At 46.0% G+C, this 22,185-nt stretch overlaps 1 protein-coding gene across 1 annotated transcript; it reads left to right on the top strand.

The window, feature by feature from the left end:
* Positions 1-2,724: 2,724 nt before the first annotated feature.
* BMP2 (bone morphogenetic protein 2) lies at positions 2,725-6,382 on the top strand. The gene is made up of 2 exons (XM_086631126.1): positions 2,725-3,076; positions 5,538-6,382. Exons 1-2 carry the CDS (start codon positions 2,725-2,727, stop codon positions 6,380-6,382), a joined length of 1,197 nt encoding a protein of 398 aa, XP_086487252.1.
* Positions 6,383-22,185: the final 15,803 nt, after the last annotated feature.

Here is a 22,185-nt window from a genome sequence, read left to right as displayed (position 1 = left end):
GGCCAGGCCCTACCGCAGAGCCCGAGCGGACAGACCAGGGACCGGGCAGAGGATGCATCCCTACTCACGAGTTACTAAATCGTATTGGGATTAGATTTGCCAATATCAGCAAAGCGAGCAACGGGTGTAATTTGGGAATGGGAGCCCAATCCCACTGAGCACGGGCCTGCCTTCTTCATCACTGCCCCACTCCGTCCCCATATGCAACGCCGGGCCCGGGGCGGGCGGTCGCGGCTGCAAACCCGGGGAGCGGGCACGGGTCGGCCCCGGCCCCGCAGGGAGCGTGGCTCGGCCCCGGGGCAGGTGCCGGGCGGAGGCGAAGGGCCGTGGGCTGGCGCGGGGTGGTGGCTCGTGATGGGATTTGCCGTTTCGGGGCCGGAGATCCGCCGCATTTCCACCACTGGAGGGCAGCCACATCTTAAAAAAAAAAAAAAAAACACAACCAAAAACACACCAAAACCCCAACAAACTCAAAACAAACCCTCTGCCGACCGGGGCTCAGAGCCCGCAGTCGGATGCACCGCAGCAGCCCTCCGGGACAAGGCTCCTCCCGAGCCCCGGTGCTCCGGCTTTCCCGGCCGGGCTCGGGCGGGGAGAGCTCCCGCGCCCTGCTGCTGGTAGAGGTAGAAACATAAATAAGTATAATATATATATATATTTAAACTGCTTTTAAAGCACCGGGATTCTCCCGATACCTTACGTGACCTTCACACCTTACCACCCCGGCAGCCCCGGCGCTAATCCGATTTGCGGCGGCGGAGCCCGGGAGCGCTCGGGGCCGCACAATGAATCATTGTTCGGTCCGGCCCCACGTCCCGTCCCGGGCGGCCGTGCCCCGCCGCCGCCGGGGCACGGCCGCCCGGGACGGGACGCGGGACCGGACCGCCAGCGCTTCCCACACCGGATGGAAGAGCCGGTGCCACAGCTTAACGGGACACCCTATCCCTCATCCCAACGCGGAGACCGGCAGCACCGCGACCCGGGCGCGGGCGGCGGCAACAGCAGCAGCGAGGGAGGGAGCGGGCGAAGGAGGAGGGAGGGAGGGAAGGAACGAAGGAGGGAGGCGGCGTCTCCTTTAAAAAGCCGTGCGGGGCGGCTGTGATTGGCGCGGGCCCGCGAGCCTCCGGGGTCGTGACATCGCCCGAGCAACAAAAAGCCCCGGCGGCCACCGGCCACCTCCGGCAATGGTGCGGTGCGGGGCGGGAGGCGGGCAGGCCGGCGGGGCACCCGGCACTGTCCCGTAGCGCGGCCGCTCCACGCGGGCCGGCAGCAGGCTACTCCCCACCCTTTTTTTTTTTTTTTTTTTCCCTCTTTTTCCCTCCTCCCTCCTTTCTTCTTTCTTTTTTAAGGGAGCGGGGAAAAGTCAAGCTTCATCTCGATGTTGCTGCGGGAGTCTCAGTAAACGTCCATCTGTCCGACGCGGGTGATGCAAAGGACATTTTTGAAAAGGAGGCTTTTAACTCCGTAGGCACGTAGGGACCTACTCACGGGCAGGCACACGCACACACACGCGAGGAGGAGGAAGAAGAAGAAGAAGCAACAACTTTTCGATCGCTGCTTTTAAAAGGGAGAAGCCCTTCCCTGGCCGGGATTTGCCTTCTGCCTCCTCAACCAGCTGCTAAAAGTATGTTTCTGAGGCGGACTGTACTTCAGGGAACTTCTATTTTCTGCTCGGCAGCTGTAGAGGAGCAGCAGCGAAGTTTGGAGTAACACCAAGTGATGCGGGAAAAACACCCCGAGAGCAGAAAACCCTCCTGCAGACACAACCCCTGCTGCTGCACACAGGTATAACTCCGGCGGTCGCAGATCCGCTGAAAGCCTTCTCCGCAGGATGACTCCGTGGGCCACGGCGGAGGTGTTAGCGCTCTGGAAGAGAGAGGGGGGACGGGACACTAATCATAACAATTATAATAATAATAATCCAGCGCAGAGTTTCATGGGGGAGAAGAATATCCTGTGGGTTTGGCTAAGGACGTAGCAGGATTTGTGTTTTTCCTCCTTCCCCTTCTTCCACTCCGCCGAGGGAAAATAGCTCTCCCTTTCTCTCCGTTGGGGGAAGCCGCTGCCCCGCCGCGGAGCCCCGGCGCGGGGGAAGCGGAACCCGCCCCAAGCCCCCGCGGAGCGGCGCGGCTCGGCTCGGCGGGGGGTTAAAGCACGGGGGTCGGGAGGGAGGTGGCTTTACGCGTCGGCTGGGCAGCCGCCCCTTCCCTCGCCCGGCGCCGGGCGCTTTCCCCGCGGAGCGGTCGGTCCCAGCCGCGGCGGCGGGAGCCCGGGCCGGGCGCACACCTGTGCCCCGCCGAGGGCAGCGGCCCGGCCCCGGCGGTGCCCCCCTCCTCCCCTTCACCTCCGCGCTCCTTTGTTGCGGATCGCCCCGCTCCGCTCCCCCGCCCCGTCCCGTCCCGCCTCGCTCCCTTTGATCTCCTGCCACGGGGATTTTCGTGCCTCGCTGCGCCGCGCCGAGCACCTGAAGCGGCCCGACGGGGAGGGGGGGGGAGGTTCGCCCGCCCCGCCGGGTTACCGGCCGGCCGGGCCGCGGTGGGCGCCGCTCGCCATGGCCCGCGCCTCGCCCCGCCGCGGGGGCCAGGCCGGGCGCCGGGGTGGGACCCACCTGCGGACCGTCCCCGTCCGCCCCCCCCACCCCACCCCCGCGGCGCGCTCCCCCGGCGCGGTGTCCGCGCTGACTGCCTCCCATCGCCTCCTCCTCCTCCTCCGCGCAGGTTGATCATGGTTGCCGCGACCCGCTCCCTCCTGGCGCTGCTGCTCTGCCAGGCGCTGCTGGGCGGCGCGGCCGGCCTCATGCCGGAGGTGGGTCGGCGGCGCTTCAGCGAGCCGGGCCGCGCCGCCTCGGCCGCGCAGCGCCCCGAGGACCTTCTCAGCGAGTTCGAGCTGCGCCTGCTCCACATGTTCGGGCTGAAGCGGCGGCCCAGCCCCGGCAAGGACGTCGTCATCCCCCCCTACATGCTGGACCTCTACCGCCTGCACGCGGGCCAGCAGCTGGGGCAGCCGCCGGCCCTCGGCTACCCGCTGGAGAGAGCCGCCAGCCGCGCCAACACCGTCCGCAGCTTCCACCACGAAGGTAGGGCCGGGGGCGCGGAGGATGGGGGGAGGGAGGAGGGAAGGGGTCGCTGACGGGCGCGGGCGGCGGTGAGGGGCTGCGAGCGGCCGCGCGGGACGCGCTGAGGGAGCGGAGGGGAAGGGGAAAGGGGAGGGCCGGAGGAGGAGCGTCGGGGCGGATTCCTCCCCGGGAGCGCGTAAGCTCGGCCGGCGGTAACGCGGGGGTTTGTCAAAATTCGGCGGGGCGCGTCCAGCCGGGGGTGCTTGCGGAGCGCCGGGCGCGGGCTGCGGGGCTGCCGCTGCGGCGCGCTCGCTCCGCGAACCGCCCTGCTCCGCCTCCGTCTGACGAGAGGCTCCGGTGCCGTCCGCCGTTCCCGCTAAACCGGAGCTGAGCGTTCCCACGGATGGCTTTGCTCGTGCGGGGCGGAGGAGCAGGACGCTCTCCCTGACGCGCGGCCGAGCCGGGGCCGCTGCGGAGGTTTCTAATCCTTATCTAATCCCCGTGGGAGATCGATGAAACAATCACTCGCGGCCGCCTCAAGCGCTCCCTCGCCCCGCCGTCGAGCAGCGGTTTAGCCGGACCGCGCAGCGGGCTGCTAAAAGCCCCGTGGCCGCGTTCCGGCTCCCCCCTGCAGATACCCCGGCCCCACGCGGAGCGGGGCGTCCGGCAGCACCTCCGCCCCGCCGAGGCCGCGGACCCTCGGGGACTGACCCTCCCTGAGCAACGGGGTGCGTTTCCCGGCTTATGCAGCCAAAACGGTCGCCGCGGCGTTAGCCACGGCACGGGTAGGCCCGTGGAGCCGGGGGCGCGCGTGTCGCTGGCGTGCGCCTTGGGAAGCGTTTCCCCGGGTGGTCATCATTCCTGGCTGCCACTAGGTGCTGGCATGCAGTGGCCCCACTGTAAAAGTGATGAAAATGCGCTTTCCCCCTGCTTTTAACGTGAAACTGTGTTGCGAAAAGAAATTCGTTAGTATTTAATGTTTCCGATGGGTAACGGAAGCGGCCTTGGAGAAGTGGATGTGGTGTTTAGTGGAAAGCCTTATCGTGAGAAAGGAGATGAATGATGAAACGTAACCTTTCATCGGCCACATTTCCCTACGTGGAAAGTAAACACCTAGCAGTGAATGGGGAAAAGCCGGTGCGTGGGTCATTCATGTTTAGCTTGAGCATGGTAGGCAAGGAGCTGAGCAAGAGAGGAGCTGAAAGGGCAAAGTTTGTAAGCTTTAGGCAAACATAAAAAATCTGCAGCTCAAAGTAGTCATAGTGTTACAGCAAAGACTGGTTTTGACCTAAAAGCTATTCTATAATTTTCACAAAATTTAGAAGAAAATCAACGTGACTCCATTTTTTTTTTTCACTGAGTTCTCACTTAGTGGCTTCTTGAAAGCAGAAGTTTGTCTTATGAGCCCTCAAAACATCTTCAGATTTACAAATACTGGTCTGGTCCTGAAATATTGTAAAGCTGAGCCTTATGTTGTGCAAAAAGACGTACTGGAATCAACAGGGAACGGTTACATGACTAAGAACTGCTACCAGCAGTTATGGCTTCCCCTTAGAAAGTCAATGTTTCTTCAGGATGTTTAGTACCACAGTTAAAAACCGTGATGTGAGAGGGGTTTTTGGCAAATACTTTTAATTTCTTCAATGTCCGTAGCAACAGTGTACTTCTTAGCAACCCTAGATATATTTACTCCCTCCAAAGCTCCATTCAATTATTTGTTGACTCAAAGGTGAGAATGGCCTGGGGTTTAGTAATTTTATTTTTTAAATTTTTTTTTTGTGGTTTTGAAATCTGTTGTTCAGAAGTGACTTGGTTTCATTATCCATTTACCATCCACCCCTTTTTTTAGCAGTTCAACCTTCCTGCCATTCTTTATGGCCCTTTTGGATAAATACTGGGGCATGCTCCATAAAGTGCCATTACAGATGTTGAGTTCACCATCTCTGATTAAGATACAAAAGCCTGTATGTTAAGATTTGTAAGTCACCTAAGTTGCGGAGTTAATATTTTTCAGAATGGAGTCTAAGGGATTGACTTTAGAGCCATATTCTTGAAAAAAGCTGAAATGCAAGTTACCCTAAGTCCTCGGTCAGGTTTAATGATTCTCGGCAGACCCCCACTAACTGTAGTGCTTGAGTTTTCTCACTAATGTCCTTGAATTCCAAAGTAATGCTGGGTGTTCCTTGCTGCTTATTATAACCACCTGGAATGCGAAGGGCACCAGTATTCAATCAAAATGCATAGTGATGAGTGAAGTGTTCTTAACTTCATGCTATACATGCTTGCATAAATAAACAGAAAGAGAAAGGAGATGGTGTTTTCTGCCTGAAAGTCTTTCGGATCTTGTATGTCGCATGCGTTAGCTGTCATTTGAAAGTTGCCGACAGCAGACTATGTGAGGGGTTTGGTTGCTTGTCTCTGTTCCTGATTTTTTTTTTCTCTCTTTTTTTTTTTTTTAATTTTCCCTGTTTAATCAAATTAGAAGTTTTGGAAGAACTGCCAGAAACAAGTGGGAAAACAGCACGGCGTTTCTTCTTTAATTTAACCTCCATCCCTAATGAGGAGTCTATCACCTCAGCTGAACTCCAGATTTTTCGGAAACAGGTGCACGGAGCCTTTGAGAACAACAGCAGCTACCATCACCGTATTAATATTTATGAAATTATAAAGCCAGCCACAGCCACCTCTAAGGACCCTGTCACAAGGCTTTTGGACACCAGGTTGGTGCATCATAATGCAAGTAAATGGGAAAGTTTTGATGTAACGCCAGCTGTTTTGAGGTGGATTGCACATGGACAACCTAATCATGGGTTTGTGGTAGAGGTGGTTCACTTGGACAAAGAGAACAGTGCCTCCAAGAGGCACGTTAGGATTAGCAGGTCTTTACATCAGGATGAAGATAGCTGGTCTCAGCTCAGGCCATTGTTAGTAACGTTTGGGCATGATGGCAAGGGACACCCGCTTCATAAAAGAGAAAAGCGTCAAGCGAAACACAAACAGCGTAAACGCCACAAATACAGTTGCAAAAGGCATCCGTTATATGTGGACTTCAATGATGTGGGGTGGAATGACTGGATTGTTGCCCCGCCGGGGTATAGTGCCTTTTACTGCCATGGGGAATGTCCTTTTCCACTGGCAGATCATCTAAACTCAACAAACCATGCCATTGTTCAGACTTTGGTCAATTCAGTGAATTCCAAAATCCCCAAGGCTTGCTGTGTGCCGACAGAACTGAGTGCTATTTCCATGCTCTACCTTGATGAGAATGAAAAAGTTGTATTAAAGAACTATCAAGATATGGTTGTGGAGGGTTGTGGGTGCCGCTGACACAGCAAATATATTAGACAAGTACAAAAAAAAAAAAAAGCTGACACTTTAATATTTCCCAATGAAGACTTTATTTATGTAATGAAATGGAAAGAAAAAAAAAACACAACTATTTTGAAAATATATTTATGTCTACGAAAAAGTTGGGAAAACAAATATTTTAATCAGAGAAATATTCCTTTAAAGATTTTAAATGTATTTTAGTTGTACATTTTATATGGGTTTAACCCCAGCACATGAAGTATAATGGTCAGATTCTTATTTTGTATTTATTTACTATTATAACCACTTTTTAGAAGAATAGCTAATTTGTATTTATATGTAATCAAAAGAAAAAAATATAGGGTTTGTACATAATTTTCCAAAATTGTAGCTGTTTCAATTGTGTGTATTTAAGTTGAAAGAGTACATGGAAGGTTACTATGGCAAAGTGCATAGCACATTTGCTCTCTGCTGTGCTACTGTTAAGGTCACAAGTTCAAGTCCAGAAAAAAGTGGATAATCCACTCTGCTGACTTTCAAGATTATTATATTGTACAATTCTCAGGAATGCTGCAGGGTGGGCTGTCCAATCCATGAGAACTGGCATCCTCTTTAGGTGGAACATTTGGATAAGAACCAGACGTTGCTGATCTAGTATAAATACTGCGATTCCCAACTAATTTGCAGTGGGAATATAAGAAGGGCCACTAGAAATCCTACGGGAGGTGGGGGTGGGGGAAGACTGAATCCTTTCTAGACCTACAGAAAAGTGAATGTTTGATGTTTCCTTTAAAAGTCCTTCCTTTAAAAGTCCTGGCCAAATACAAAATAATAAAAACTAAAATGTCATCCTTTTTTTTTTCTTGATTATGTACGCTAAAGAGGAATACTTCTTATTTGTACCAGCCCTTGTCTCTAACAGTTGGAGAAGCTGTGTGTAATTCCTCACCCCAGATGAGAGCTCACTTCTGTGGAGTGTTAGAGTGACATTAATCTTTGATTTTTGCCCTACATACAGCAAGCTGTTGTCATATGCAGCCTCCTATGTAACCTCAGCTGATGGTTTTGCTGTTTTGCAGATTAGCTTGTCTTCCATTCCAGGGTTTTGTGTTTGAAAACTTTTTTTTTTCCCCCAAATGTTTAAATCTGTTTCAGATAATAAATCACAGGACTCTGATATTTCTTTCTGAAAAGTCCAATCTGTAAGAAAAAAATGGTTCACTTGTGCATTCATCACCAGGATAACTTGGTCTTTCATCTTCTTGCTTTTTGAATCCTTCATGTAAGGGGCAAAAGCATGATTCGCAGTTGGCAAACACAGCTTCAAAGCTACTACTTACTGTGCCTGTTGTAGGTTAAGAGACTGGTGTGGCAGTCGGGTTACTAGCTGTAGAACCTGGGACGAGCATGCAGAGGCTGGGTTGCTTGTTGTGTGAAAGTTGTGCTGAAATAGAGCAGGAAAGTAGCTTAAATTGGCTTCTTGGTGGTCCGCTGCGAAGTGCACTGAAGCCAGGAACAGAATGAAATTGTGTCAGACTGCTAGTGGTAAGTTCCTGCCCATTTCAGGAGCTCTCTGGTGTCTTTAGTGGACGTAGAGATGTCAGAACCCCCTTGCACTCTGTTGTGGATCCATTTCTGAATTTGGTGAACTGAGGCCACGTTTCCTAAAGCCATGTGTACAGTTGGCCTGTTAGAGACTTCTCTAAGTCAACCCTGGGAATCTCTGATTTGGGCCTCCTATTAGCCTAACTTTTTATTAACAGAAACTTCCTCTTTCCTCATAGCCCTCCCCAAACTCCTCCTTTTTTACCAGGATCATCTGGGTAACAGCGAAGGTACTAAATAGGTTTGTTGATCAGAAAGGCTAACTTGGTGATGTCTTACAGATCTTCTTATAGAACAGTACTGCCAATCATCACAAAAAGCAACAGGTACAGAGGACAGGAGAGAAAAACTAATTTCCTGTTGGCTACTTCCATTTTTCTCTTGTGAGCTTAAAAATATCTTGGGCAAGGTGTAAGTTTCTGTGGTGAGATAAAAACTTGTGTATTTCTTTGTACCAGCAGTATTTTTAATAGCTGGCAGAGAACAGTCCACCACTCTGCTTATTTTTGGGAGGTAGCTGATGTTATTGGTCATGTGGACACTACGTAGTAGCCTACAAGTTCACTGGGTGGACAACCTCTATTTGCTTTTTCAAAAGACCAGTGCTGTTTTGTTGGCTAATGTTTTTAGGGGGAAGTGTCATATGTGCAGAAGTTTAGTTTGCCTTTTGCTAGTTGTCAGCTTTACTGGTGTTGAGTGGGTTTATGGCTGTTGCTTTGGGAAGGTTGTCAGTCGCAGAGTATGCCACAGTGAAGGTTCTTTCAGAATTCGTTGACTGGTTGCAATGTGTGGTTGTGCTGGTCACGTCTATAACCTGAGCTTGCAAAAGCTGGACATAAAGCACTGGCAAATTGAAGACCACACCGTTTCTGTGAGCAGGAAAGGTACGATCCCAAATGTGCTGAAATCAGTACAGACTCCACGGCACTTCTAACCAGATCCTAAACTCCGGTGTTGCAAGGCTTAAGTTTCACAGCTCCTAACCCTTCGTGTGGAACTAGATTGAGGGAGGCTTTTTACGGAGTGGTGACTGCTTTACTTCTGCTCTAAGGCATGAGAACGCGTTGATGCTAATCTTGTTTCAAAAAAATTGGCTACGGCGCTTGTCTGTGCATGAGCAGTAGCTGGCTCATGGCGTGATGCCGCATCCCTTGTAAAGGCAAACCTCTTGTTGCTTGACAAAGAATTGCATCCTTAGTAAAATACACCGCGAGACTAATGTATAATTGTAAACCTATTAAGACCCACTCTTGTAAGCGTTTCTATACCTGCTCAGTGTTAGTCACAGAATCATCAGTTCCACACTGATTTTGAGGAGGAAATGTGCATGTGTCAACCTCAGCACATCAATAAACTTCTGCAGAATTGGTTTCGTAACGTATCTTTAAATCCTTAACCCTTGTCCTCTCTCTCTAGATTGGAGATGTGGGTGTGCTGCACGGAATAGTTTGTTTAGGATTAAAAAAAAAAAGAAACAAAACTGACTTTCCTACATGAGTAGCAGAAAATTCTCATAGAGATCATTTGGGTTCCTAAACTCTGCTAAATAAGGTTGATGATCAGACAGTCCTTCTGAAAGATTTGGGCTTTCTGACATCATCTAAGTCTGGTAATGACTCCTAAATACTAAAGGTATGCTGTTACCACAGTACTCCAGAACTTATTTTAGTTCTTTAGTACTTATTAGTGTTATAGTGCTCTACAAGGAGAAATGAGCCTTTTTTTTTCCTCTTAAGAGGAGGAAAAGTAGAAGATCTGGAAGGCAAAACTGCCTTTGTTACCCTATAGCCTGTCTCCCCTAAACATATTGCTTCTAGGCACTTATATAATCTATATAGGCAGAGATTGTGATAGATAATGTCACCCTTTGTGCATTTCAGATAAGCATCTCTCTAAACACAAATGTGATCAGCATCTCTCCTTGTCCTTTTGAGACTCAGTAACAGCTTTGTCGAGTGGCTTGATAATTTTTGCGCAAAATTCAGTTGGACTTCTGTGGTCAGCAACATGTAAAAATGACGTGGGAAGATCTTCAGTTGAGGTAAGCTCTCCCGAGAGCATTGGCCATTTTCACCGAGCAGGATCTGCTCCGCTGTGCTCACCTGGGCTCATCATAATCAGGCATTGAGACTTTTCCTGCTGGTATCATCCCTGGGTTTGGGTGTCCACAGGCTGTCACCTGCTTTCCCCCCTGCCAGGCAGTTAGTGGTCTCACCTGTGCAGTCAGTACTGGTGAGGCTTGGGGAGGAACATGATTTATTGTACTCTCAGCTTTGAAGGAGGAGCTCATCTGGACTGCATTTGTATTAGACCCACTTTGCCACACTTATTAGAAGAGGATAATTATTGAACTATTTTATTGTACAGCTATTCCTAAATTGTTGATTTTTGTTGTTTTTTTTTTTTATTGATTTCAGGAGGCAGCTAATTGCCATATGGCAGCTTGATGTTAATGTTTTATAAAGATCAGGAAACAAAAGTTTATGAAAAGCTTTTGTATAGTAACTGCAGAGTTTCAAGAACTGTTTTATACTTCCTGACAGTGCAGGTCTGGCTTAATGGTTTGTTTTTATTGCTTAAGAGTGTAAACCTTTCTTTAGCCGATGTGTGGAAATTATATCCTCATCCCGCATTACGCATTTCTCATTGCTCATTACTCATTCCCTGCTTTCATTTCTGCCATCTGTAATCAGAGCTTTACTGTTTCAGCTGCATGCAAAATGCTCCTATCCTTTGCACAGTAAGAGACTTTTCTTTAGCACTCACCCACCCTTTCAAAAAAAAAAAAGAGGGTGGGTGGGGGGAAGAAAAGGGGGGAAAAAAAAAAGGAGGAGGAAAAGCCTACTCTGTCTATATTGTTTTTCTCTGTTTTGGGTGGAGTCTGTCTTAGATTCTGGTTGCTAGATGGTTTCTGTAGTAACAAGCAGAGAAAAATTCAAGACTGAAAAGGCACTTTTAAAGGTGCCATATCTTGCCTGAAGTATTATTTATCTAATTATAGATATGTTTCTCTTCTTTATATTAAGGCTACCCCTTTTGGTAGGGCACACTGCTGCTATGAGAACTTGATTTGTTGTGTTCTGACAACATGAGAACCACGAATCTTGTTCCCAATTGACTTTAAGCTGCTCAAAATAATGATGAAAAGCCAAAGGCATTAAAATGTATTTTTAAAGACGTTATAAATGGTTGTTACAGGCAGAAACAACTTTGTTTTTTAGTTACATAGGAAAGAAAAAAGAAGCTAGGTTCAGAAGGACACTTGGATTTTATGTATTATTGCTTTGAGGGTGTCGGATAAAAGCAGCAGTCTATTTTGTTAGACTACTACGTACAAGGAAAAAATCCTAGCTCCTTCAGAATATAACCTTACTCTGCTGTACTCCAAATTTTTTGTTTATTTCTCCTAAGAGATTTTGTAGGTGTGTGACGAAGTTAACCGTTTGTGTGTCCACTGCATTTGCCTGGGCACAAAAAGAATTTAAAAATTAAGGTTACTTCTTTCCTATCTCTCCAGTACTAATCCTTCGTTACCTGTATTCCTAACAGCCTTGTCTACAACAAGCACTAATGGTTTCCTAAGGTGGAGTTCCCTCTTTTTTGGATTCTAGTCACCTGTCAGTGCCCTCCGGGATTTAGCCATCTTCTGTCCACAAGCCTCGTGCAATGATCACTTGGAAAGGCAGGTACACTGGTTTTGTCCTGGTTCTGTGTCCTTTACAGAAGCAAATTTGTCCCTGCCTTCAGCAAGAATCTTAGTTTGGGAAGGGTCTGAAGGCTCCCGTTGTGTGCAGCAGGAGACACCTCGTAACACCAGGGACCGTGTTTGTAACTTGCCAGAAGTCTGAGGGCCAAAGCTCATTTGCATCTGTATTTACATAGTGCTGTGAAGGCGCTCAGATGTCATACCTGCCCGGGCTTGTATTGCCCTTGATAAACGAACGAAGGCTGAGAGTTGTTGGACTTCTCCAAAGGTAGGAGACTTGCCATGGGTCAGCTTGGTTCTCAGCTCGTAAGGCAGGGTAGCGATGAGATGTATTTTTGCTCTTCACAGTTCGTTCTTGTAGGGGCTTCTGCAAAAGGTGCTTGGCTGCCCATACGGAAATTAGACCGGAGCCACCGGATCAGGTCTGCAGTTGGGTATATCGGCTTAACTCCAGGGAAGAAGCAGCTCTGTGACTTTTTAGTTTGAAAAAAGGCAGGGATTTTTGTGGGAAGAAGTCGTAGGTGAGAGAAGTGGGGAAGGACCCGGAAGGCTTTTGAAGCTGAAAGTGTTAAAAGTTTGTAGAAGGACTTCAGGTAGGGATCAGAGCAGCAAATTGATAACGTTCCGAAAGTTCAGGTTCCCACAACAGCTGGACTGTGGCGGATTTACAATTTAATGAGGCTGATAATCCCATTAGAGATTAAATTAAGAAGGTTTTTCTGGGAGATCACCAAGAAAATTATGAATATTGTACTGTAGCTTGGGTCATAATGCCAAGGCAGTGGAGAGCTGACATGTCCTTCTTGCACTGCAGGTTACTGTTTCATTCAGTGTGTCTCATTAAAACAGAACATTCAACTCCAGCAGTGTTTCACTACAAACAGAGGCAAATATGTTATTATTACTACTACTATTATTACTATCATCATCATCATTCTGGAAACAACACGTAGATTAAAAGATGGAAATACCAACCATATCTGCAAATCAGCACAGCTCTACTGACTTCGTTCTCAGACGATCCGGTCCTTTTTATTAAAGTGAATCCTCAGAAGGCAGGGTGACCACATATAAAAAAATGATGTATTTAAGGTAACTATTGACATAACTCCAGTAGCTTGGAACTTGCACAAAACCATTATGGCATCCTGCACAGCCTAGTGATGGGAAAGTGTTGTATGGAATAATGACTCTCTAACCACAGACTTCAAAAGTATAGAATGTCTGCGGCATGATGGAAATAGCTGTTTCCACATCAATAATATACACACAGGCATATTGAAGCTTAATTGCAAGGCCACTGGTGATGGGAGGGGGAAGGGATATCTGACTATGGCCGCACCAAACATGCGGGCTGAGCGGAATGCCTCTGCTTTACAGCCAGGAACAATGATTCATTTCATTATAATCTTGACTTTTGCATTTTTCTCATGACTTATTGATAACTTTGTATGGGGCTTCATAGACCAAGGGAGTTATTGACTTCTTAGGAATTAGGAAGAGAGACAGGGTACGTATTATTTCTTACAAACATCACTCTGGCTGTTGTTTTAAATTATTCTATTTTAAGGACATTAGAATGTCCTTAAAATAGAATGTCCAATGTGTTAGAAAACACTTTTTTCTTCTGCTTGCATTTTCTCTCTTCCTTTGAATGAAAAAAATCCTTTACTTAGAAGCAGCCTCTCACTTTTAAGAGCCCAGCTCTTTTGTCCATTTTCCTGAAGAATCTTCATCTTGTAGTTGACATCATAATGTTAACATGAAGGCAGTTTTGATGTCACAAACTGTTGCTATTGAACCAAGTCCTAATGCTTGTGGAAGCTGTTTTCCCAGCCCTGGCACTGTAAATAAAGGTTGGGCCCAATAGTTTAAGTGAAAAATGAGCAGGTTTGTTCTGCAATTTACTGGCATTATTGATACTTTTTTATTCCTATTGTTCAGGAATGACAGGTATGTTGTCATTTTACTGCTTTCAGTGTACAGACTATTGACATCTTGCAGGATTACTTTAAAGCTTCCTCTGCTGGAATCTTGTGAGGACACTGTGGAGCTTGAGATTTTTAAAAAGAAGATTTCTTTACGCTCCCTGGGGAGGAGCCTCAGAGCGCCACTTTGAGACTCAAAGATCAGAAGGAAGTGGAATTGTAGTTCTCCTTGTCTTAACCACTGGTATTTTTTAAGTCCATCAACATTTTTGGTTACTTAGGATTAGCAATAACTCGTGTTCTAGATGATGTTATTACTGAGGGGAGGATCAAAGACAAATTGATTCATATTTCCTGGTCTGGTAATTTATTAAGTTTTTTTCTTTTCTTTTTTTTTTTTTTTTTTTAGAAATAGTTAATTGTTAGCTACTTCTTGACACATTGGGCAGAGAAGTCTCCCAGGTTTGCAAATGAAAAGATTTTCATCTTTGAAAATATAACCCGAATGTACCCTAGAGGGCAGAGTCATTTAGAGAGAGATCCGGCGTACCTGCTGAGTTACTGATTCATGCCCACTGCAGGGTTCCTCAGTGGGAAGGACTGAGCCCTGGGAAAATGGTGTTGGGAGTGTGGGTGGAGCCTTCTGGTTTTTGTCAGCAGCAGAAGTTGAGAAAGTGGTCTGTGACTTTCCTGTGTGCAGGTTCTAACAACAAAAAAAATCCATTCATTTAAAAAAACCCCAAACCATCAGTAGTCTGCGAACAACCCCGTATAAGCCAGCAGGCCATTCTGCTGGCAGGTAGTTGTTGGAAAGTCTTAGCCTTTTTTTGAGGGTTAGATTTAATTTTCAAATAGAAGCAGCTTGGCTTAGGTTTTATATCAAAGAAAATAAACCAGGTGCTGCCCTTTCCAAGAGCCTTCTCCTCTTGAGACCTGAGCCATGCAGTGGATTACTGCCAACTTTCCCATCTAACTGGTGAGGAAAATTTGTTGTCAGGCCTTTCTCTGTGAACCTGAGTATCTGGGAAGGTCTTTCCAGCTCCTCTTGTATGTGTGTACTTCCTTTAGGGTTTCAGGCTCCGTTCCTCTTTTCTTTACCTCATTCATCTGGGGCGGAGGTGGGGGGGAAGCATCAAATACTGGGACACTTTGAAGAGTGAGCCTTTACCAAGCTTTGGTTTTTCTCTCTTCCTGGAACTCTCATTACCTGATCCTGGTTTTCTGAGCCAATTGTTAGCCCAAGGCCAAATCCTTAACCTTGGGCTAGATAACAAAAGCATAGCTGAGGTGATCTTGACTCTTTTAAAAAGGCTGTCTACTCTTTGATGCACTCAGAATGAGACGCATAATTCATTTTAGTTCCGAAGTTGTTCTTAGCATGGGAAATAAGCAACCTCTATGATAAAAAGTCAGCATGTTAACTGTGTGTGCGTGTTTTATGTGGATCTCTGTCTTCCATTATGTTCTACATCCTGGAGGGAGTTGGTGTGTCTAGGAAGAACTCGAGACTGAATCCTATCTGGGAAGTTTTACTTTATGTAACTGCATCGGTTCATACCAAGGCCTGGAGGCTTTGTGTCAACGATAGGAATCGGCATTCGGAAAACATAGCTTTCTGACATGTAGCTCTAAATGAGAGGAGTGTGTAATTGGAGTGCATGCTTGAGAGAAATTAAGCTGAGATCAGGTTTATTAATGGATATCAAAACTGGCTTAAGTGCAGCCGCCGCCTTCTATGGAAAGACCTCAGGGGCACGAGAAAGGCCGATGAGTGTCATTCAGTGCTGATGTCTGGCAGTGCTGGGTGCAGAAGCTCTTCTGTCTCTGTGGTGTGGAGGCCTCTCTGACAGGTCCTTTCTGAGCTTTTTCTTTGGGAGAGGACTCTTCCACCATCTGCTCTATCCCCGAAGTCTCGATGCTACTCTGAGTAACTTTGAGTGTTTATTCCGTAGTGTAGTTCAGCAATCCTGATGGCAAGAAACAGCATCACTGGGGCTGCAGCATCAGGTGGGGCTGGTCACGAAAGGGAGAGGAATTCGTGGCTAAGCTGATAGCAGCAAGACGGGGTTTGGTGGCTAAACCTGTTAAAAGGAAATGTGCTAGTCAAATACTGCATTGGAAAAAAGGGGTGGTGTAGCATCAGGGCTGCCAGGCTACGGACAGGAGAGACAGCAAACTTTACTCTGCTGTGGAGCTGGAGTGCACCATTGGAAAAGTCCCTCGCTGTCCTTGAGTGCTAACTCTCAAACAGCTCTTCCCTGCCTCCTAAGTGTTTTGTAATGATCCTTACCTTAAAGAATTTGGAGATGCCCAAATGCACTGCTGTTTATCCTGTAGGGTAGAGATAGATAGCTACATTATATGGCATAATAACAGGTTTGGTCCGTTGGTAACCGGTTTGCATGCGGACCAGGTCTGGCCAGTATTAAATTGGAAAGCAAAGATGGCTTTGTGATTAAGGTGCTGGAGTGGGATGCTGGAAATCTGGGTTCAAGTTGTGGGTCAGCCATAAACTCCCTGTGTGACCTTGAGCAATATAATTATTCTGAGACTTCAAAGGTATCTAAACAATTTGGACACCCATTTTCCAGTCATTTTAATTAACTGGGATGCTTTGAAATGCTCAGCTTTAATCTCTCTGTGCCTAGGATTCTCATTTGTAAAAGCAGGATAATAATATTTCCTTGCGCATGAAGAGGATGTGTGCATTAATGATTGGGAAGTGTGCAGCTGCCCAAAATGCAGCAGCTATGGAGTTTAGTGAGGGGGGAGCATGTTGAGTTTTGCAGGTGGGGGAGGCTCTAAATACATATATGGGTGCTGTGCCCAGGACAGGCTTAGCCTGTGTCAGTGGGATTTGTTTATGTATGGGCGTAAACTGAGGGAGAGTTACTTACCATGCTATATCACCATCATACTGGTTTATGGGAGATAAATATTACTGCAAGTAAACTGCAACCAAAATATTTACTGTGAGGAACAGCTCATTTATTCAATATTTCATTTAGTTCCATAACAGCATCTTGTTCTTTCTTTAGTGTCTTGCTATTCTTTAATAGTAAACATTAAACTTTTACGAGATGAAGTGACTAGCTATTAACATTTCCATTTCTGTAGCTTGACTTCGTAACAAGCCGTACTCCCCCTGTAACATCACCTACGGTTATGTCCCTTTGCCCGGTGTTATGTGATGGTGTAATGAAAAGCCTAATGCACACAGGGAGAGGGAAGGGTTAAAAGAGCCAAGGGAGTCTTTAATTCCTTCATTTTCTGACTTTTGAGGGTTTAATACACAATCTTAACATTCCACTAGTAAGTGGTTGCATTTTTTTTTTTCTTTTTAACTTAAGAGATTAAAGGTTCCTTCAGATTTTACATTTTTTCACTACCCTCTTTAGTCATGTCAGTTTTGTGTGCCGGGCAGGCAGGAAATGAAAAGCTATCCCCAGTAACCATTGGTGCTGCTCCTAGAGCTGAGTAATGGATGCCTAGGAGATGCTTGTCTATAGGGGGCTGCTTTTCCCAAAAGAATGTCTGTCAGAGTAGGGAAATGTTTCAAAGGCCCCAGGACTTGAGTTCTTCACTGGCCTTTGAGATGACCATCACCCAGCACCTTTGAGTGAAGTGCTTTGCAAACTGCCTGCAAAACCCTGCCCAGCGTTACGTACTGTCGGAACGTCTGAACCTGCCTGTTATGAAAGTTATTGATACGTCAGCGGTAAATGTATGTTGAAATGAGGTTTTGTTATTTAAATGTGAAGGAAAGAGACGGCTGCTACTCTAAACAGCTTCCACTGAATCAGTTGCATCTGTGACTACAGTATGAATCAAATCAGAGTCCTTTTCATTGCTCCGTGCTTTGGCTTATAATGACTGGTTTGTAGAGAAGAGGATATGACTCTCTCACTTCTTGTTATCATTAATAGTGTTATGCTAGGATGGAAATGGAGTAACTTGTTATTTATTGTAAGGAAGTCTCAAATCTGGCTGTCAAGATATGCTTTTCTCTTGAACTTTGCTTTTCAAAACAGCCTTGAACCAAGTGCTTCTTTAATGTGCTGACATGTATGCTTGCAGGATAGGTGACCAAATATTCTTCAGTCGTATTCTAAAGTCTGTGTTAACGAACATCCCGAATATCAGATGGTAAGTTTTCCTCTAAAACTTCAGTGGAAGAAGATAGTGAAAACTCTGGTTGTAGTTTTCACTGACAACTGACGTTCAGTTATAAAATGGATTTGGGGTGGTAGCTGTTATCACCCAAGATTTTCCTATTATTTTGATTTAGTTTTTTACTGAAGTGAGCAGGTAAATATAGACAAATTATTACTTCATATTGTGTGCAAATGGATATAATCTCTAAAGATTTACTGGTTTATGATTAGGCTCAGTAAAAATTTTCAGGTAGTCTCACCTTACAGAATGTGGTCACATGTCTCTGTTTGGTAGATACATAGTTTAAAAATAAAAGCACACAAAACAGGAAAGAATCATGTCTAGATACATACCAAAAGTTAAAATGACCTTAGATAAAGAAAACTGGCTCTGATTTTTCAGGAGAAAATAATGCATTGAATGAACTGAAAGAGATAAAACTAAGAATGAAATACGATAATTTTGTTGTTGTTTTTAGCTGGTTGGTTTCTTTTTTTACCAATGGCTCAATTCTGGAAAAAGTTAATGTTCTTATTAGCTATTTTGTATTCTAAGCTTGTGAAAAACTTTTGGGCAGAACTTAATTTAGTACATTGTTACAAACTCTGATATCTGCCCAACTTTATCCAAGTTCATGAACCTTTTGAACAGCGGCCTCCCTCACGCCCCTGGGGTTCTGGAGGGGGATTTATGGTTTCATGTGCAGAACAGTGTGAAACTTGGCACTTTCGCATGGCCGGAACCCTGGTGACTCCAGGAGCACTAAGCAAAATCGAGGCCTATGAGCTCAACAAGCTTAGAGGCAAAGTAAAGGTTTATTGAAACTCGCATGGACTTTAACTAAATTCCATTTTAAAAAATCTGGCCCTTACTGTCCCATCATTGCCTTATCATTAAGATAGAGGAAATCCATCCTGCAGGGCTGTTGTGAAGATAAATTCAGAACATTTAGGAGGTGCTCAAATAAGGATGGTGGCAGTGGTAATGTTTCGGGGGGAGTTAAGGACTTCTGATATGTAGGAAGGAGGTTGATGACCAGGAGATATGAATGTCTTAGTAGTCAGTGTATGGATAGAAGTTCCTCTGAGTTTCTACTTGCTGAAGAGCCAGGGCAGGCCAGTCATTAGGGCTGTCTGGCAAGGTAAATGAGTCAGTCAAATCAGGCACTCATTTACATCCCCAGGCTTTTTCAGAGCCTGTGCAAACTGCAGGCTCCAGTTCACACTGAAGGCCAGGTTTGCCTTTCGCTTACTGTTTTCAGTGAGGTCGAAAGATTATGAGCAGGAATTTGGCCAAAGGTCTAAAAATCTACCTGCCTCCTGATTTATAAACCAGCAAATGTGCTATCTGCAGCCAGTATCCAAGTCCATTAGAAATAGTGTCAGGTTCCAATGTTATTCAGTTGCAGTTCTGCAGATCCTGTCTTTTTTATAAGAATTGAAGTCCCTGGCAGTCACTGGAATTGACTGATGCTGGGAATTGGGTACCACAAGGTACAGGAATATTTCTTCCTTTACTCACTTCCTGGCTTTGCCCTCTGGACAGTGGGTAAACCATCTGGCTTTGGAGCTTCCATCATTCAGGTAGGTCATACTATGCCTCTTCCTACCAGGTCCTGAAATGAATGAGCCAGCGTTGTTTACCTGCAGGCCCAAACTGTCTGTAAGTGAGCACTTTGGGCATTAATTCAGTGTTACATTGCCTCTGCTTCTATCCTGTATATAGTACTCCAGGGATCCGCCACAAGTGAGGCCACAAGCGGATTTGTCGAAATGGAACTCTTTCAAAGTTGCTTGTAATTGTTGCATTTACATGGTATGGATTCCAACTGTGATCCTACAGTGTACTCATGTGATAGTAACTTGGCTTATAAGTCACAATAGGAATATTCTGCTGTTAACACATGCAAAAGTCTGGTTCTCAAGAATCAGGTTCGTTTTTCTGATGCTAGGATAAACCCTTTTAGGAGAACCGTAACCCTCCCCACATCTGCTGGAACGGCAGTGTGATGGGGTATAAACAATTCGGGATACTTACAGAGTGCATGAGGGACAGCTTTTTGACGCTGGTGCTGGACAAGCTGACTGATGGAAGCACTGTGCTGGACCTCCTGCTCACGAATAAGGAAGAACTGTTTCGGGGTGACTTGGCTGCATTATCATGAGACGGTTGTTTAAGAACCTGAAGGAAGTGGGAAAGGCAAGTAATACAATAATAACTCAAAACTTCAAGCGCATGGACTTTGGCTTGTTCAAGGAACTGGTAGACAGAATCTCCTGGGAGTCTGCCCTGGAGGGCAGAGAGACCCATGAAAGTTGCTTGATCTTCAAGGACAGCTTCCTCAAAGCACAAGAACAGTCCATCCTGATGTTCAGGATGCTGAGCAGGTATAGCAGGAGGCCAGCTTGGCTGAACGGGGAACTCCTGACTGATTTCAAATGCAAAAAGGAAGAGTATGGAGGTGGAAGCAGGGACAAGCAACCAAAGAGGAATACAAAAATGCTTCCTGGGCATGTAGGAACAGAGTTGGGAAAGTCAAAGCTCAGCTGTAGTTGGAACTGATGATGCTTGTGGAGTGTAAGCACATCATTTCTACATGTACATCAGCAACACAAGGGAGACCAGGGAAGGTGTGGGCCTTCTGCTGAATGTGGCAGGTGATGTAAAGGCACGGGAAAAGGCTGTAGTATTCAATGTCTTGTCTTGATCATTATTGACAAGATCTGCTTTCATGCCTCTATGCATAGTGTGAGTGTTTGAGGGAAAAGCTGGTACCTGCCTTAAAGAGTTAAAGATCACATAGGTAAATGTGGCACGTTCACGACCATGATGCTGGACAAGATGCATCAGAGGGTGCTGAGGGGCTGACACTGTTTAACATCTTCATCAGCAGCCTTGCTGGAGAGCACGTCTGCTGGCCAGAGGAACCATCTGAGAGATAATCTGGAAGAATGGGCCAACAGGAATCTCCTGAAGTTCAACAGAGATGGATGCAAGGTCCTGTACCTGGGACAGCAACACCCCATACCCAGGTATGGGGGTAGTGTCTTGGTACCTCAGGGAGCTGGGAGTCCTGACAGATGCGACATCCAACATGCATCAGCGAGGTGGCTCCTGCAGGAATGAAAACCAGCTGTGTGCTGGGTTGCCTGGAGCAGACTGACTATTCCCCTCTGCTTGTACTCGTTAGGGTGCAACTGGAGTGTTGTGTCCAGTTAGGGACTCTGGTAGAAATACTGGCAAACTGGAAAGAGATGAGAGTAGCTGTGGTGGTTAGGTGGCTAGACCGTGTGACACATGAGGAGAGGTGGGGGAACCTTAATTTATTTAGCTAGAGAGAATGTAATTGCACTCTTCCGTGACCCAAAAGGAGGTTATAGAGTGGATGAAGCCAAACTCTCCTTAGAGGTGCACAGTAGAAGGACAGGAGGCAGCTGCCACAAATTATAGCAAGGGGAAGTCTGACTGAATATAAAGAAAAAATCTTCACAGCAACAGTGGTTTAGGACTTGAGCCCTGAGAAGCTGTAAAACTTCTACTTTTGGAGACTTCCTGAACTTGACTGGTCAAGGCCCTGAGCAACTGATCTAACCTGAAGCTGGACCCGTATAAGCAGGAGATTGGACAAGATGACCTCCAGAGGTCCCTCAATATTTCTGATTTTGTGACAGAGAAAATCATTGAGCAATAGATGGGGCAGTATGAATGTAGCGAGTTCTTGGTTCTGTATGTACCATGTTATTACTCATTTGTGCTCCGTTTAATGAGCAGAGAAAAAATGCTTTTTTTTCCTTTTTTTTTTTTCCCCAAAATAATCAGAAATTTGTAGGCAGGAGATCTGCTGCAGTGTGCAGATTAGGATGTCATGTTTGTTGAAACAGTGTCCAATATCAATGAAATAAGATAAGAAAAAAAGTGATCACTTATTTCTGGCAGGCCTCTTTTCTCATAAGTATCAGTTTTGAATGAATCCTACTAATGGCTTTAAAAGGTCTTAATGCAGATGAGAGAGACTATAATGCCAGCTTCAACCTGAACTTTACAACAAAAATTATTCAGTACAGGATAGTTGATGATGTCAATAGAAAAATTAAGTATTTTGTATTTTTGCTCACAAAATCATTGCAGCCTGGATGAGAAGATGATATCAGGACATCTTTGACCAGTTAGAATAAAAATTTTAAAAAGACAGCAAACTGTTTGCAGCCACTGACACCTGTTAAAATTCAAGCCCACGCTAGAATATCAAGGTTCTGCTGAAATATGTGCAGAGTGTATTTTTGTTTTAAATATGACTTCCCATCCTGGTATTTGCAGGTGCATTGTACTAAAATGAACACAATCATTTTGTTAATTGCAGTTCAAGCTCATTAGGGAACTATAAAGGCAGAAGAATGAATGTAACCGTGCATTAAATGATTTTGGGG

Source organism: Tauraco erythrolophus, chromosome 2 (assembly GCF_009769465.1).
Source record: "Tauraco erythrolophus isolate bTauEry1 chromosome 2, bTauEry1.pri, whole genome shotgun sequence".
Taxonomy (NCBI): domain Eukaryota; kingdom Metazoa; phylum Chordata; class Aves; order Musophagiformes; family Musophagidae; genus Tauraco; species Tauraco erythrolophus.
Note: the sequence above shows the minus strand (reverse complement) of the source record. Positions and strands in the feature narration are given on the sequence as shown.